This window comes from Lepidochelys kempii, chromosome 2 (genome assembly GCF_965140265.1).
Source record: "Lepidochelys kempii isolate rLepKem1 chromosome 2, rLepKem1.hap2, whole genome shotgun sequence".
Taxonomy (NCBI): domain Eukaryota; kingdom Metazoa; phylum Chordata; order Testudines; family Cheloniidae; genus Lepidochelys; species Lepidochelys kempii.
This window is the reverse complement of record NC_133257.1, coordinates 186,846,229-186,864,925: the sequence shown is the minus strand read 5'-3', so window position 1 is coordinate 186,864,925 and position 18,697 is coordinate 186,846,229. Positions and strand designations below refer to the sequence as shown.

Below are 18,697 nucleotides of genomic sequence, written 5' to 3'. Positions count from 1 at the left end.
TACCCTCACCTCATTACAGTTAATGTAGCTACAACACTAGTACATTGATTTGAAAGCTTGCTCCTTTTGACCTGGAACTTTATGCCCGTAGGAGTGTCATCCAACTCTCTTATAGTAAACCATGAAGTCAAAGCAGCCTTTATATAATAGTGTGCAAGCTGAGGGCCAGATCCTGCTAAGATTTAACCACCATTTAATTTTGTGCATGTGAGTAGTGAACTCAACAGGACTAGGCAAGTATGCAAAGTTATTCAGGTGTGTAAGTGCAGGATCAGGGCCTAAAACAATTAGGAAATATATCTATGCTGCAAAGAAAACCTGCAGCACCGAGTCTCAAAGCGCAGGTCAATTGATTTGGGCATGGGTTGTGGGGCTAAAAACAGCGGTGTAGATGGTCTCGCTTGGGCTGAACCTGGGGCTCCAAGACCCTCCCCCCCTTGCCAGGTTTCAGAGTCCAAGTTCCAGCCCAAGTAGGAACTCCATATTGGTGTTTTTACCCCTGCCGTCTGAGCCCTGCAAGTAGGAGTCAGTTGACCTGGGCTCTGAGACACAATGACACAGGTTTTTCTTTGCACTGTAGACATATCCTAGAACTCTCGTTAGGTCATTTGGACCCTGCTGAAAAAATATATTTTTAAAATTTGATTGTGGCTCAGGTGTTAGAGAACTTATACTTTCATTCTCCCACTTCCCTGGTCCTTCTCACTTAAACAAAAAGCAACAATACCTGAAGTCCAAAGGTGCAAACAATTCAATGTTTATTGGGGTAAACTTCCAGCAAGCTTAAATCCAAGTTCCTTTTTCTTTATTTTCAAATCCCAATTTACTTCCTGTTTGCCCCTAATTTATATAGTAATATTCTTAGCTATACCTTAACCAATCATTCTACTGAATTTACCTAACCAATCCTAACATATTATAACATAATTAGCTAACCAATTATATCCCACCACCTTAATTAGTTTACACCCAGCAAAATTAATTATACAGCAAACAAAAACAATCACAAAACCAGAGAAAAACTATAAACATAGAAAAGTAAAAACTATAATAACAAAACAATACAAAAGTAAAAATTTCACAACTACATCTATAAAGACATAGGGTTTCCCAGCTGTGTCTATTAATAAGTAAGTTCTTACCAAATAAAAAAACTATCAAACTAAATTTCCTTTTACATCTTCTAGGCTCTTCCCTTTCTCTAAAGGTAATAAATCAAATCACCTTCCTAACAACCCCAGATTGCCTTATTTCAATATAACTAGTTTAAAATGTAAAAATGTAACTATACACTTCCCAGCTTATGGCTGCCTCTGCTGCTTGGCCAAAGGCATTAGCCTAACAGGGTCTAAAAACGGGGCCTCAAACTGTCACAGTAAAAAAAGGCCCTTACACAAATTCTCTATTTTATACCTCTATAACTAGCTAAATAATAAACATATACCTAAATTCTTAAAGTATAGGCCTTTACAAACAGGCTTAAAGATCTGTATTCTAACATCAGGGTCACACTGAAATCTCTCTTCCACAAACTTATCTATCAGCTATCTGAAATAGGATCATGTCCCTCACTCTAGTAAATACCTTGAAATCTCTCTTGATTATCTACATTTACTTACTTATTCCCACGTGTTACTTGGATAAATGAGATTGTATTAAGATTGAGAAATAAGTGGCATTCATTGTATTTGAATCCCCATAATTCAACATTTTCTTTTTATTCACTGGAGCCCATAGTGCAACTACTTTTTCCACAGGTTAAAAACTGCTACTTCTCACTCCTGCTTGTTTTTCAGACTCTCTTTGTCAGGGCTGTGAGGGCATACAATGGGGATAACTGGAGGACCTCCATCTCCGATATGGAGCTGGCACTTCCTGATTTCTTCAAAGCCTATGAAGACTGCCTTGCAGCCTGTGAAGGCTCCCGGGAGATCAAAGATTTTAAAGACTTTTATCTTTCAATAGCAGGTTCGTGTTCGGCAGCACCTTAGTTCTAGGACAGGGGTGGGCAAACTTTTTGGCCCAAGGGCCACATCTGGGAATAGAAATTGTATGGCAGGCCATGAATACTCACAAAATTGGGGTTCGGGTGCAGGAGGGGGTGAGGGCTGTGGCTGGGGGTGCGGGCTCCGTGGTGGGGCCAGAAATGAGGAGTTCAGGGTGCAGGGACAGGGCAGGGGTGGGTGGAGTGCAGGAAGGGGTGCAGGCTCTGGCTGGGGGTGCGGGCTCTGGGGTGAGGCTGGGGATGAGGGGTTTCGGGTGCAGGAGGGTGCTCTGGCCTTGGATCGAGGGGTTTGGAGGGCAGGAGGGGATCAGGGCTGGGGCAGGGGGGAGGCTCAGAGGTGCAGGCTCCAGGTGGCATTTACCTCAAGCGGCTCCCGGAAGCAGCGGCATGTCCCTTCTCCGGCTCCTACGCGGAGGTATGGCCAGGCAGCTCTGCACACTGCTCCGTCCACAAACACTGCCCTTGCAGCTCCCATTGGCCATGGTTCCCAGCCAGTGGGAGCTGCAGGGGCAGCACTTGGGGGAGGGGCAGCATGCAGAGCGGAGCCCCCTGGCTGCTCCTAGGCATAGGAGCCAGAGTGGGGCCATGCCGCTGCTTCCAGGAGCCACGTGGAGCAGCCCCAACCCTGCTCCCCGGTTGGAGCACTGGAGCAGGAGCTTGCGGACCGGATCTGGCCCACGGGCCATAGTTTGTTCACCCCTGCTCTCAGACAAGGAGTCTTGAATACGTATTTTAGTTTCTAAATGAGTGTCGTTGGTGTTGCTTTTCATGCTCCTTGTTCTGCATGGTGACATACACAACATGATGCCTCATCAATGCTAGATTGTGGCCTATGTTAAAGAAGAGTTATAGTTGGCCTCATCAATAGGCTATCTTGTCCTTGGAAAACATAGGTACTATAGGAAATCCATAATGGACGGCGTTAATATAGAGAAAAATATTAAAGTGAAATGTGTTGATGTTTCTAAATATCTGAGTAGCCTTCTAGGAAATGGTAGGAATTTCTCTGTTTAATTAGCAGTATTAATCCAGACCCATTTCTCACCAGTAACTTTGTTTGCTGTTGAGCCTCTGTCACCCTGCCTGGTATGGCTTACAACTCAGAGTGCCAGTCTCAGGTCAGACTGTCAAGAAACAGGGCAGACACCTCAAACTGGTAGTATATTCTATCATTAGATTTCACCAAGCCGGTAACAAATGTGCACTCCTGGATCACTATATTAGTTTTACCATGGAACCACAGACAGTCCCCTTACCACCCAGGCAAACTAGACTTTGTGTTGAAATGAAAAAAAGTCACCTCAATTTTGGTTACTTCTAACTCCAAGGGGTTGGTCACTTACCCCAGGTCAGTGGATACTCTGGATCTCACACCAAAGACAACACCGACAGCTAATTTCTCTAGTAAACCAGCTAAAGATGTATTAGCTAAGGAAAAGAAATTAGAATTATTGAGAGGTTAAAGCAGATAAAATACATTATAGGTGAGTCCAAGTTTGTAAGTTCAAGGTGATAGCAGAGAAGTAGTAATCTGCTAATTTTCTATAAGTTTCTCAGGGTTACCCAAAATAACTTTGGGGATCTCTGTCCAGTCACTCAGTATTCCACCCTGTCAGAATCCATCAATCCAGAGATGCAGTATCATTCCCTTTAACCAGTATTTATAGATTCTGCTCACAGAAGACCACCTGAACAGTGTCCTCACCCAAGTGGGTTTTGATGAGTAGCAATTGCAGATTGAATTTCCATTATTCAAAGCAAGGGTCATTGTGTTCAAGTCAACATTCTGTTTCCTGACATTCACAAGTAATTTAGTCAGGTTGTGTCTGTACTACGGACCTTTCAGCAGCACAGCTGTACCGCTACAGCTATGCCACTGTAAGGTCTCCCATGTAGCCGCTCTTTAATTAAACCACCCCAACAAGTGGCATTCGCTATGTTGGCAGGATAGCGCTGTCCACAGCAGCACTTTTGTAAGTGGAATTTATGTTGGTCGGGGTGTGTATTTTTCCCACCCCTGATTGACAAAAGTTTTAAGGATAGACAAAGCCATACAGTGATATACATAATGCAGTTGCCTGCCATTACATTATAATAGGGATAGATAAATGAAACAATACAAGTGTTTATTAGCATTCAGGAAGTTCTGACACTTGAATATACATACACTTTAATCTGGGGTTATTTAATTACAGGGACATACATAATGTAATGCGATTGCAATCAACCACTTATAGATGAGTGAAGACAATGCCATTAACATTCCCTTTCAACTCAGCTAACACAAGTGAATTGACCTTTAGCTCTGATTTGAGCTGGAAACCTGCTAGACAACATCACAGCCTCAACATTTGACCTGGAAAATTTCTCCTCTCGAGTTTGTATTGTGAATCTCTGTTGCATGCTCTGCAGTAGAGATATGGACTGTTCATTGAGGAGGAATATTTTTCCTCATATAATTTTGAAAAAAAATTAAAATGCTGCATCTCACAGGATATAATTAGAAAAGCCACAGTTTTTGTGTTATCAAAATGGCATATGTAAGTTTCCCTTGCTTCTCAGTAACAATGGCAATAAATACCATCCCCAGAACTATGTGAACCTCAGTAAAGTGGTTGCAGACATGCTTCTTTTTAAAGGTGGGTGTCTGATAACAGCACTAGAAATGCAGCAGAATTTCTAAATTGCCAAAAGGATTGCTAGCTTGACCTTGTATCCTGAAATGTCTCAGCACCACCAGTGAAGATAACGTTTTTAATTGAATTATAATTGACAACAAGTATGGGAAAGTGGGTTCCTAATTTTATTAGTAACACTTTTATATTGGGGGGTCCTGAATTATGGATAATAGTTGTATACAAAAAGAAAAGGAGTACTAGTGACACCTTAGAGACTAACAAATTTATTTGAGCATAAGCTTTAGTGAGCTACAGCTCATTTCATCGGATGCATGAATGTGCATACAGATATGTTGTATACAGATATGCGCCCCAGAAATCAATTTGCTGATTGCCTCAAGTCGTTTAGATAAGACATAACACCAAATTGCTAACCACTGCGTTCAGAGATACCATATCTCTTGTGAAAGTAGGAGTGATAAGCCCTGATGTCCTAATCAATTTCTGATGTGGGTAATTACATTCTGCCTTCCCATGTTCATCCTGTATTTTCAATGGATACAGTAGTCTTCACTTCTGGGAGGAAAGGGGGCTTAGCGGATAGAGAAAAGGAACTGAGGGGCCAAGTTCTTGATCTTTTACCGTCTGTCATTGACTCACTGTATTACCTGTCACTTCCATTTTGCTGACAAAGGAACTGAAGTGCTAATATCTACTTTACCTAGGTGTTGAGTTTTAAAGAGTTATTAATGTTTGGGACTTTGAGATCCTTTAAAAGGCTCTGTAAGAAGTATATCTCAACATGATTTATTACTTCTGGTTCTAACCTGTTTTGAGCTGTTGAGTGGTTTGTAATTGAGTTTGTGAACTTGAATTTAGGATCTTATAGGATGAAAGATGTTCTGTGAATAAGTTAGCATATTTGCATCTATTTTCTTGAGACCAAATACCGGAGAAAGGCAAAAAGCTACAAACTGTAAGGTTGTTTTGGAATACCTTTTACCTTTCTCCTTGGCATGACAATATCCAGTAGTATCAGCTTTTATTTTGTGACAAAACAATTAAATAAGACTGCAAAGGTATCAACTACTTTAAAAAATCACTATTAAGGTCACAGGTAGAAATACAGCAGTACTCCATTTCAATAATTTAATAGATATAAATATCATTGTATATAAAATGTGTCAACACAGGCTGCCTGTATGTGTCTGTAAAACATAACATAGCTGTTTACTTTGACTGAAGCTTTTGGTCTGAAGTCATTGGGGCCTGCATTCCAGAAGTGCTGAGCACAAACACTTCTCATTGACTTCAGCTGGAATTGTGAGGGCTCAGGATCTCTGAACATCAGGATCTTGGTGTCCAGGACCCAGGGGAGTGATATGGAGCCATGATGTATAGGGGAGCTGGCTGCAGGAGTGCTTCTGAAACAGCTAACTGTGTTCTATCTCTGTTTTCCTTTAGATCACTACACTGAAGTCCTTGAGTGCAAACTGCAGTGTGAAAGTAGCCTGACTCCGGTCATAGGAGGCTTTGTTGTAGAGAAGTTTGTGGCAACCATGTACCATTACTTACAGTTTGCCTATTATAAATGTAAGTAGTGTTTTGGGTCTTTTTAAAAAATAAGCTTAGGATGGTACTGGCAAGCCTCCTCCAGTGACAATGGTTTAGAATATTTTATTTATAGCATCTTGAAATTGCAATTAATCTATTTTGAACCTAAAAGTCAGAGACCTCTAGTCTCCTCTTTCTCCCCGGGCATGTGTAAGTGCCATTGATATCTATGCGAGACAAACCTATGTGAGGAGAGGTGAATAGCCCCCATATGAAATTGATTTGGGAGAAAAGCATTTTATGGCCTGATCCTGTCAAGTGCGGAGCCCGCTCCACTCCCACTGAAGTGACAGAAATTGTAGGAGGTGCTTGGCTGTTAATGGTCTCTAATCAGGTTTCTATTAGAGAAATGAAGACTTGCATCTTAGACAATTACAGAATAAGCATGACTTGATTTGTCACATTCTGCTGCAGTCCTTTGGGCTAGTCTGCACTGGCAACACTAAAGTACTGCTGTGACAGCGCTGTAATGTGACTTGTGTGGCTGCAGCAGAGCGCTGGGAGAAAGTAAAAAATCCACCTTGACGAGCTCCCAGCGGCTCCCAGCACAGTCTACACGGGTGCTTTATAATGCTGAAACTCGCTGTGCTTGGGTAGGGGGTTCACCCCCCTGAGCAAGAACGTTGCAGTGCTGTAAAGTGCCAGTGTAGACAAGCCCTTTGACTCCTGTTGGTACAATCTACTGGTCCTTCTCAGCACTTATCTACACTGCGGACTTCTGTACCAATCTATCTTAGGTACTTATATGGCCCTCATTACTGATGTGCGTAAACAGCTCACAATCATTAATGTATTTATTCTCAGTACCCCTGTGAGGTGGGGAAATAGTGTTATCCTTATTTTACAGATAGGGAACTGAGTCACAGAGACACCAAGCGACTTTCCCAAGGTAGTATGGGCAGTGTATGGGGAAGCGGGAGTTGAGCTCAGGTCTTCTGAGTAGTCAAGCCACTGTCCCGACCACTTCACTATCCTTTCTTTCCTCTCCCCCTATTGTAGACAAGCTTCTCTAATGTACAGTGGCTGGCATTGGTGCATTCTGGGTTAAACTGCCTCAGTGCAGTCTATTATTTACACAGGTGCAGCGCATGTACAGTAGGCATTTGCCTTGGTACAGCTAGATTATTATAGTTATACAGTACAGACACGCCTTCAGTCCCACACTGTGGCTCGCAAAGCCTTTTTAAATAGAGAGATGTGCTGTTTTACCAAGACAAGAGAGCTTTTTTTGTTATATAGGGACTTCCAACTATTACAGCTAGGAAGAAGAGAAATTATGACCTAGAGGCAGTGCATCAAATATAATGCAAACCATTGAAAATTAATTATACAAGTAGTATTTTTTCCATCACAAGGGACTGTAAACTGTTCCATACATTTTTCTTTTCATAGTAGGACCTCATTCATCTGACTAGAACTGGGGACATGCATAAAGAGGAAACCTATTATTGAAAACTGTGTATCAGAAATGATAGTTCTTATAAAGGCATTTGGGTAAATGAGGTATTCATATGGTGTACTTGGTATGGGAACTGCTGATATGGCCGCAATTGTGTATGGAAGCTTCCCTGCACACTTTCTATGATGGATATTTTTTCATTTGTCTTTGGAGGACTCTGTGAATACTCCTCAATTATTAAAGTGCAGTTGTATTCTGAAAAGTGATTTTGTAAACATTGCCCCTGCTTTCTCAGCAGATGTTCTCCTTGCATGTATTCAGAATCACATCTGCTGACTCAGTGACTAGAAGAATTTTCCTTGCCTTTTTTTTTTTTTAAATTTCTGCCAACTCTGCAGAGACAATGCAGCTGAGAGACTGAGCTAGGTTCTGTTCTTTGTTCAGAAAATTATTGTTTACTAATTTCCAGTCAATTACACCTTTGCAGCCCTCTGAAGGCAGGTGTAACAAAATCCTAATTTGACCAGCTGAACTTTTATTGCTGTGGATATGTGAAAAGGTGTAGAAGGGTTGACATACTGTGCACCCAGTCATGGCTGGATATGGCACAGCAGACTCCTCCTCTTGTGCTCATTGCTGACAGCCACTCTGGCCTTGTAGTAGTCTGCCTCTTCTTGTGACTCAGCCCTCCAGCCAGGTCATGCTTTAGTTTCACCATTTCCAGAGTAACAAAGTCCAATGGAAAAAGTTCAGCATCCTTACAAAAGGGCTTTGGCCCCAGTGGGCCCTGGTAGTCCTCACCACCCTTCTCTTGGGGTTGTCAGGTGCCTGTCACTATCCTCCCCAGGACCTGGTAGAGGAACCCAGGCCTTCCCACTACTGTGAGTTTCATTCCAGGGACCCTGTAACCAGCAGCCAAGGTCTGCTCTATCCAATTCCTTTCATGCTGCCTCATTAGACTTCTTCTTACCATAGCCTGTCAGCAGGCTTCTCCAGGTTTACCCTTCTCTCAGGACCAGGACTTGCAGGACTCTTTCTCCCACCCCAGAATCCCACAACAAAATCCCCAAGCTAAAAGTACCAACTTAAATCGCCTTCTGCCCTCTTCAGGTGTGACTTTCCATCCCTCTTTGTTCCTCAGTGGGATACCTTGTAGGGCTCTCTGTGTGGAAGTCCAGATCCTGCCTTATTATCAGACCTCTTCACCAGAGCTTGTGCCAGCCTGATGGCTGCTCTGTATGTTTCCTGGCCTCTTGCTAGACTTTACTACTCAGGAGAGGATCCCCTGGGCTAACTCTTCCCTTGGCCTTCACCTGTGACCTTGCTGGTCTCTCCATTCTCTAACACCAAGAAAGTCTCCTTTTAAGATATGCTTCCACTCTTTATAATCACCGTGACCAGCTCCTTCCCCAGCTGAGCTTCAGCTTTAATTAAGACAGGCCCATCCTCTGGGTGCAAACAGGTAGTATAATTGGCTTTGCAGGCCCACATTAATCTATTCCTTATCTGCATGGGCTACGCACCCCATGACAAAAGGAAAGAGCCTGGCTTGACTTTCCAAGACCACATTGAGGGCTGGTAGTTAGAAGGAACACATTTAGTAAGAAGATCACTGAGAATTTTACAGTCTCTTTTTAGGCAAAGACCTGCATTTTAAGAGCCAAATTCTGCCTTTGGATGCATGCTTAGCTTCTGCTGACTCCCGTCAGAGGGTAAAATTCAGCTTGAGTTGAGGTCTTTTGCCATTTGATTATCCACCTTCCTGTTTCCTCTTCCCTCACCCTCTTAACTCAGTTTTACCATAAAGAATGCCACAAAATGGGGAAGATGACCAATACAGGTCAATACTGCCCTGGTTGTTGGAATGCAGGGAAGAGTTTTTGGTTGTTATATAATATTAAAAAATAAAAATCAAATCATGGCAGAGTTTTTTCTGTGTTGATCGTAGACTTTTGATTTAAGATTATCTCTTGTATTTTTATGGTGAGAGAATTGTAAATCTTTCAAACAATCTCCAGAGTTAAGAAGTGGGCTCTTTGGAGCATGCCTTGCATATTGTCATCTCATGAAATAACCTCTGAGTGGTACACATCATTCATCCTGTTACTGGGCAAAGTTGTAGCCAGGTAATGTTCTGTGAAAGCTTTTCAGAGTCAGCCAGGATGGGGATTTTTTTGTTTTTGTGTTTTAAGTCCTTTATGGGGGGTTGTTTATTTTATACAGTTGAGAAGGAAGATTTGGGAGAAATACTGCACCTGTTGTCACCTGAATTTCCTGAGTTTGGATAATAAAGGGAAATGTGGGCTGTTGCTCATTTACCTTCTCTGCAGGCTTATGTTTGTTTTATTAATTCAGTGAATGACATGAAGAATGCAGCCCCTTGTGTTGCTAGCTACATGCTCTTCGACCAGAAAGATGAAGTGATGAAACAGAACATGGTCTATTATCAATACCATAAAGACAAATGGGGACTCACAGAGGAAGATTTCCAGCCCAGACCAGTAAGTTGAGTGGGTAAATTGCTTGCAAGATGTCTCCTAATGTTACCCCAGAATCCAACAGAGTGGAAGTTATGGCAGAGAAGGATTGTTTAGAGATTTTTGTGTCGAACACAATTCACTTACTAGAATCAGAGAGTTGTAAAAATATCTGTATATTGTGTAGAGAAGGGATTTTACAATTCTTCCCTCTCTGCTGGAGTATAGTGAGGTACACATTAATTCACTGAGATATCAAACATGCATGTTTACCACCTTATCTACACTTGTTTATTTTATCTGCCTGCGAGGGCTACCTAACCAGTCACTGAAGATCTGGAGACTTCCAAACTAAGTGGCACCACAACAGCATTGGGACTCTTGTTGGTCACTTACTGCTTGTCAACAGATCACTCCCAGGTCATGAAGGCTGCCTGTTTTTCTTCTAAGTTCTGTAAGCACTGGAATGTAGCTATATTTAATAACCATATTTACACCATTTTCCACAAACCATTTCAGAACACATTTGTCTGGTTGCTGTGGACAGGAACAACCACATTAAAAAGGTTTTTCAGAAAGCAGTTTTATAGCCAGGGTGGCTGGGATATACCTATGGTGTATTACACCTAGCCACCTAACCTAGAATGCCTTCTGAAAAACCTTTTAACGTGGCTTTCCTCCAAACAGGGCAGCCAAGCCATGTTATAATTCAGTTTAGCAAGGAACCAAGATAAAGTGCAGCAATACTTTGAAAAGTGACTCTGTAAAAATGGTATAATGGGGCTCTGTGTTGTTAGCTTCAGCTTAACTTCCAGATCCAATGTTCCCAATTTACAAGTAAAAAACTTTGTTGTTGTGTTTTTTTTTTTACTTGTAGACTGTTTGCTCTGCAAACTCAGCCTGGGAACCAAGAATGAAGCTTGGTTCTTTCTTGTGCCTTCTTGCCAGTACAATGGTTCTGCATGCAAAATACATCATTAGTGACACGTGCACAACCACATCAGTTTCAGTGGGTTTGCATATGTATAACTGACTGGAATTCAGTTAACATTTCTGTTGATGATGCATGATCCAGAATAGAATCTGGCTCACACTCACTTAGGGTCTGTCTTCATTGCAGTTACTTTGGGTTAGTCTAGTTGGAGTGAGAGCAGCCACACTGAAACAACAATCAAGGTGCTGCATCCACACTGGTGCTGCTCTCATTCATGTGTGTCACTTAGACATCTAGGTGCATGTCATATGATTCTTAGTACTGCAATAACCTGAACCGCTCCATGAATTGTAGGAGAATTTGTCTGTCCTTTCTGGGCACATAGGGGAGAATTGTGGGAAGGCATTGGAGGAAAAGCGGTATTCAAATGACACTAGCCTGTATCCACACTGTAGAGTGATCATGTTAGCAGCTGACAAGTTGTGTTCACTTGAACTTTGAGCTTATATCTCCTCTCAGGTCAACAAACTCAAGTTAAAAGCATGACCACTCGAGTTTAAGGGTTTTGTGTGTGGATGAGACTTGAGTTGGAACAACACGCGAGTTATTCCTCGACTTAACTTTGTAGTTAAGACAAGCCCTGAACTGTGCTGGCTTTGCAGGGCTAACAGGAGCAAAATGCAGTAAAATCTCATTGTCTCTACAGTCAGCAAATATGAGTCTCAGCTCACACAGGGAACAGATCTGGTGAGTGAGAAGGTGCCATTTTTATGTAGTCCCGTTTCAAAGTAGACGTGAACTTCAGCATTGGTCTTCAACATGGCTGCGAGATCCATAGGGAGTGACTTATGTAATGGCCATAAAAGTAAAATTTCTAAGAAATTAGCCACCTGCAAATGCATTTAGGATGTGGAATGCAGAGAAAGAAGCACAGACACCCATACTTTGAGACTGTAGGATTCATTGACTGCTTTCCAGGAGCTCAAATCCTGCAGCACCTCTATGTTTATGTACTATTTTAAATGTATACCACTACATTGTGCTTGTACTTTGATCCTCCAAAAATTATTAGAAATTGCTTTTTGTTTGAATTGCCCAGCAGAAAATCCCACAGTTGACCTGCTTTGCATTCCCCTAGGAGTTGCACAGGGTTAAGTTGGCCTGGGGCTGCATTTTGACCTTACGCTATGCTTTGGACACCCTTGTGAAGGAGGAGGAATCCTTTCTCCTGTTACCCTGCCTGAAAGAGTTATATGGACCAAACATTGCAGATGCTGGTAATACCACCAAACATAGCAACTGTTTACTATAAGATAGATTGTGATGTTCAGCCACCACTCTGAGTAGAGGGCAGTGCACTATACCTCAACATGCAGAGGCGTGAGAACTAGGGGTGTGGCAGGTGCTGCAGCACCCCCAGGTTTCACTGTGAAAAGTTTGCTGGTGCTGTCAGAACAAAGCTACTATTATTTTGTGATTCTTGAGAATCCCAGAGCTGTGCTGCACCCGTGTGGTATGAGCAGGAATTGCGCTTTTCAAGTTGCTTTTGAACACACATGGTTTGCAGCTTCATTAGCTGGCTTTCGGTACGCCAACTATAAAAAGTGTTCCAGAGCCACTGTCAGCATGCATCTCTCTCCATGGTTGGCCAACTCCATAGAATGATAAGTTTCAGAGTAGCAGCCGTGTTAGTCTGTATTCACAAAAAGAAAAGGAGTACTTGTGGCACCTTAGAGACTAACACATTTATTTGAGCATAAGCTTTCGTGAGCTACAGCTCATTTCATCGGATGCATTCAGTGGAAAATACAGTGAGGAGATTTATATACACACAGAACAAGAAAAAATGGGTGTTATCATACACACTGTAAGGAGAGTGATCACTTAAGATGAGCTATTACCAGCAGGAGAGCGGGGAGGGGGGAGAAGAAAACCTTTTGTAGTGATAAGCAAGGTGGGCCACACTGTTCCTCAGATATTCTTGTTAACTGCTGGAAATGGCCCACCTTGATTATCACTACAAAAGGTTTTCTTCTCCCCCCCTCCCCGGGGTATGATAACACCCATTTTTTCTTGTTCTGTGTGTATATAAATCTCCTCACTGTATTTTCCACTGAATGCATCCGATGAACTGAGCTGTAGCTCACGAAAGCTTATGCTCAGATAAATTGGTTAGTCTCTAAGGTGCCACTAGTACTCCTTTTCTTTTTTATATAGAATGATGTGGAAGGAGACCTGGGCTTCGTCAAGCGCACTGACCACTCACTTTGTGTCTCTTCATGAACACGTACACTAAGGCCAGGTATGTTCTGACCCTATAGCTGCTTACTTTGAGATCTCATTCATTTAGTTTCAAACTGGCCAATTTTTAAGACAGCAAGAAGATTCAAAAGGATGACACAATTTGAAGGATTCACAGAAAATATTATATATTCTGCTTAGCATATTTGTTCATTCATTACTTCCATCTTTCTTTCACAAACATGGGGCAATCTTGAAATTAATCCAGAATAGTGCTGAGTTTGGAACTGGCTTTGCTGGAAGAGTCACAGGTGATGTCTGATGCCTTGGGAGAAATTCAGAAATAAGTTCACAATGTCTTATTGCCCTAAAAAATAATCTGGACATTTTGTTCTGATAGGAAGCAGTTCGATATTATAACATAACCACACTTCAGACAGAAATGTACGAATTTGCAAAGCGGCATATAATGGATGATGATGAGGTGAGTGTTTGAGCACTGACGGTATAGTAATATATACCACTAGTGACACTAAAATAAATGTGATATGTGACATATTTATAAGGTATCATAGATATAATTCTGTGGCATGCATAGGATATGACAAAATGCTCTTTTGTAAAGAAAGTAATTATCCAGATTATCATAGTGTTCTTTGACAAGTGAAAATAGAAAAAGACCCAGAAAATCTAGTGTATATATGTATCTTTTTAAATAATATGGGAAAGTAACACTGTTGACACAAATGTAGAAGTTATATATGTTCAGCAGACAAAAATGACTTTAAGATTTTCTGCTCTTCAAAACAGGAGCACCAGGGGGCACAAAAGTGGTGCTTGTCAGCGGCAGATTAATGATTTTGCCGCCTCTAGGCCCTGAAATAATTGCCGCCCACCTCCCGGCAGTTCCCCACCCCAGCTTGCCTCTGCCTTCTCTCCTGAGCACGCCGCCGGGTCCTGCTTCTCCATGCTCTCTACCAGCACTTGTGCGCAAAACAGCTTTGCATAGCTGGGAGGGAGGGGGGAAGAGGCGGGAACGTGGCATACTCAGGGGAGGAGGTGGGGCCGGAGCGGGGATTTGAGGAAGGGGACCAATAGGGGCAGGGAAGGGGTGGAGTTGGGGCTGGGCCGGGGGGGCATGAGCACCCACCACTGCCAGGGGAAGTTGGTGCCTCTGGCTGCTCTTACAAATTTACCACCCTAGGCCAAGGCCTTGTTGGCCTAGGCATTAATACGCCGCTGGTGCTTGTATATCTAAACTTGACATTTTCTTAGTCTTTTTTAATCTACTTAAAACTAGATTTAAAAATTATTATTCTAATTTTTGTCTAGAAATAACCACTTTTTAAAATTTAACTCTTCTTCAGCAGATAGTCCTGTTATCTTTGCTAATTCTTATTACACCATTAAATTTTGGTCATCAAGTCTTATTTCTTAATTGCTTAGAGTTCATGAACAAATGATACATAATTGACTACTATGAGGTATGAAATTATTTATGTATTTTCTTCAGTGCAGGAAAAATGGCTAAATTGTTGAGAGACCAATTTTTTCTTCCCCACTGCTGGAATTAAAGTATAAATCATGTGTTTAAAGAAGATACCCTTCAGGCAGAAAGGATATGTTTGTTTTAATTTTCTGTTAAAGTTAGGGAACGGCCCACTGATGGCATCAAAATAAATGCAGTGTATAAAATATTTGGCCTAGGACTAGGTTGAAACCTATCATATAACTAGGATAAATATTCCTTGCAATGACCACTGTTAGGGTGTGCCCTCATTAGAACTGAAAATGGAGGGAAGGTGTACCATTTTATAAAATGAAATTGTTACCTTGTGATTTTGACTGTGTGTGACACAAAGGAAAGGATAAATATTTTACATCTTAGAAGCAATGCCACCTATATGAGTGACCTAAAAACCTGTACTAGAAGTAAAGCTCCATTCCAAGATTGGACTGTAGAAAGCTTGAAAAGACTGCCCAGAAGATGTCTATTGCAGGGGTTCTCAAACTGGGGGTCACGACCCCTCAGGTGATTGCGAGGTTATTACATGTGGGGTTGTGAGTTGTCAGTCTCTACCCCAAACCCCACTTTTCCTCCAGCATTTATAATGGTATTAAATATATAAAAAAGTGTTTTTAATTTATAAGCACTTAGGGGCTTGCTATGTGAAAGGGGTCACCAGTACAAAAGTTTGAGAACCACTGTTCTATTGTGATCTATCTCTGTGATGTGTTCTTGGTAAGGCTCTCTATAGGGTTAAGTTTAGGTAAGATTTAGAGATCTTGCTTGGTTAATATATTATTTCAAAAGGTATTTTTCCTGTATCTGTAGAGTGTTTTTGGTTTTCTCAGAGATTGCAAACATTTGGGCACTTTTTATGTTTCCCAGCTGACTCGTAAAATACTGTACTTAGCCCATAAAGTTTAATGTTGGACATAAAAATAAATTTCTTTTGTAATTTCTCTCTCACTTTGCATCTGCTACTATAACTGAAAGGAAGGGTAATGAAGGAGGTGGAGAAGCATTCCTCCATGATGGTCTTCAAGGTGTGTTTTTAGAGCAGAAATTATGGAGACAAACTATCACCCTAGGCACAGTACATAGAATAAATGGGAGTGAATAGTTGTTGACTGTTGTTCCTTGAATTCATTCAGTAATGTAATATATTCATTAAATTTTCCCCTAAAACTTTATGCTTTAAAAGGGCCAATTTCACAAAGCTGGATAAACAATTGTGAGGTAAATCAGCTGGGAGGAAGAATATGAGCTGAAAAATGTGAGTGATAATTGGAAATTGATTAAGAGCACTTTACTAGATGCTCAAAAAGCTTCAATAAAGGAAGAAGGCCATATTAGAAAACCAGCCTTGTTTAGAGGAGAAGTGAAGGCAGCTATTAAAAAAAAAAAAAAAATGGAAGAAAGGGGAAGTTGACAGTAACGAATAGAAATCAGGCTAGGAATTTTAGAAAATTGATAATGGATACAAAAGGACACAAGGAGAAATCTACGGCCAACAGAGTTAAAGACAATAAGGAGAAGTTTTTAAAGTATATCAGGAACAAAAAGAATCTGCAGAGTAGTATTGACCATTGCTAGATGGAAATGGTAGAATTATCAATAATAATGCAGAAAAGGCAGAAGTGTTCAATAAATATTTTTCTATTTGGGAAAAAAATAGATGATGCAGTTTATATGACTGATGATAGTAACACTCTTTCCATTCAGAAAGATGTTGAACAGCAACCAATAAACTTAGACATTTTAAAATCAGCAGGTTCATATAACTTGCATCCAAGAGTTTTAAAAGAGCTGACTGAGGAGCTCGCTGGATCATTAATGTTGATTTTCAATAAGTCTTGGACATTGGGGAAGATCCAGAAGACGAAAAACGCTAATGTTGTGCCAGTATTTTAAAAAGGGTAGACCCTGGTAATTATGGGCGTGTCAGTCTGACATTGATCCTGGGCAGGAAAATGGAGCAGCTGTTATGGGAATCGATTAATTAAGAATTAAAGAAGGGTAATATAATTAATGTCCATCAATATGGGTTTATGGAAAATGCATCTTGTCAAACTAATTTGAAATCTGAGATTGCAAGTTTGGTTGATAAAGGCAAGTGTTGATTTAATGTCCTTAGACTTCGGTAAGGCATTTGACTTCGTATCGCACAATATTTTGATTAAAAAACCTAGAACAGTATAAAATTAACGTGGCATACAGTACATGGATTAAAAGATGGTTGATAGTTTTCAAAATGTAATTATAAACAGGAAATCGTCATCAAACAGGTGCATTTCTAGTGGGGTCCAATATGGATCAGCCCTACACTATTTAACATTTTTATCAATGTCCAGAAGAAAACATAAAAATAATCACAGATAAAGTTTGTCAGGTGACAAAAAACTTGGGGAGTGGTAAGTAACATAGAGGACAGGTCACTGATTCAAGGGATATGGATCTCTTGAGAAGCTGGGCAGAAGCAAATGGTGTTTTGATGTCACTAAATGTAAATGTATACATTTGGGAACAAAGGATGTAGGTCATACTACAGGATAGGGGACTCCTGGGAAGCTGGACTCTGAAAAAGATTTGAGGGTCATGATGGATAATCAGCTGAACATGTGACGCTATGGCCAAAAGGGCTAATGCAACCCCAGGATGCATAAACAGGGGAATCTTGAGTAGGAGTAGGTAGGTTATTTTACCCCTCTGTATTTGGCACTGGTTAAACCGCTGCTGAAATACTGTGTACAGTTCTGGTGCCCACAGTTCAAGAGGGACATTGATAAATTGGAGAGGTTTCAGAGAAGAGCCAGAAGAATGATTGAAGGATTATAAAACATGCCTTATAGTGATAGACTCGAGGAGCTCAATCTATTTATCTTAAAGAAAAAGTTAAGGGGCGACTTGATCACAGATCCCATGTACCAACAGTTGAAGTAGATAAATTCAGACTGGAAATAATGGGTACATTTTTAACAGTAAAGGTAATTAACCATTGGAACAACTTATCAAGGGTCATGGTGGATTCTTCATCACTGGCAATTTTAAAATCAAGATTGGATGTTTTTCTAAAAGATCTGCTCTAGGAACTTACTTTGGGAAGTTCTGTTGCTTGTGCTGATGATCAAAATGGTCCCTTCTGCCCCTGACATCTATGAATCCAAAAACAGTGAATGACCTTTTTCTGGTTGCATTTGGGTTCTGTAGGAGGTGGTCAGGCCAATCTTTGTTGGCAGGTGCAGTAGGACCTTAGTTTAAACTCTTAGTGGGCATTACATTTTGGGTAAAAACCAGCACCATCAAGGGCCATGTGATCTCTGAAGATCACTTCAAAGATGTCTTCCTCCGCTATCCCCAAATAAATGAATACATCCTCATTGTACAATATGGGCCATCATTCCCTTCCTTCCATGGTTGACCGGGAAACCCTTCAGTTTTTTCCCTTACAGATTTTGAGGAACCGACAGGGGGCCAAGGCCATCCACACGAAGTCCATTTGCTTTTGCATTGGTTCTGGCCTCTACTGGTTTACCCCTTATGTCCTTGGCTACCAGGAGCTCTCCCTGGTCACTGCTGCTTCTGAGATCCCCAGAAGAGATCATATGGAAAAGATAAAACAGCATTTCTGCTTGTCAAGGGGAGGGTTATGTTTTCTTCCAACCCCTCCAGTCACCACTTCTCCACCTACACAGATTCTAGGACAGAGGCTGCAAGGTCTAGAGAAAGGGAGATGGTGCGGTACAGGTGACTGAATCCACCTTCCATGCCAGGAGGAGTTGATTTGCATGTGGGGAGTCCCCTCTGTGCACAGGTCTCTGGGAGGATCCAGGCCAAAGAGTTTGTTTGCAAACAGTCTGTTTTTAAAGAAAATAGCTGGTCAGGACAGATGCAAGGCCTCTGGT

General features: G+C 41.3%; 1 protein-coding gene across 4 annotated transcripts in view; it reads left to right on the top strand.

Annotated features, from left to right (window-relative positions):
* CRTAP (cartilage associated protein) overlaps window positions 1-18,697 on the top strand; it is a 142,770-nt gene that overhangs the window by 6,933 nt on the left and 117,140 nt on the right. For all 4 annotated transcript variants that reach the window (XR_012157463.1, XR_012157462.1, XR_012157461.1 and 1 more), the window contains exons 3-6: window positions 1,797-1,968; window positions 6,088-6,216; window positions 9,992-10,137; window positions 13,689-13,772. Coding sequence is in view for 1 of the 4 variants with exons in the window: in XM_073333086.1 (XP_073189187.1) it covers window positions 1,797-1,968; window positions 6,088-6,216; window positions 9,992-10,137; window positions 13,689-13,772 (531 nt within the window). In the remaining 3 variants the exon portion in view is untranslated. The remainder of the gene's footprint in view (window positions 1-1,796; window positions 1,969-6,087; window positions 6,217-9,991; window positions 10,138-13,688; window positions 13,773-18,697) is intronic.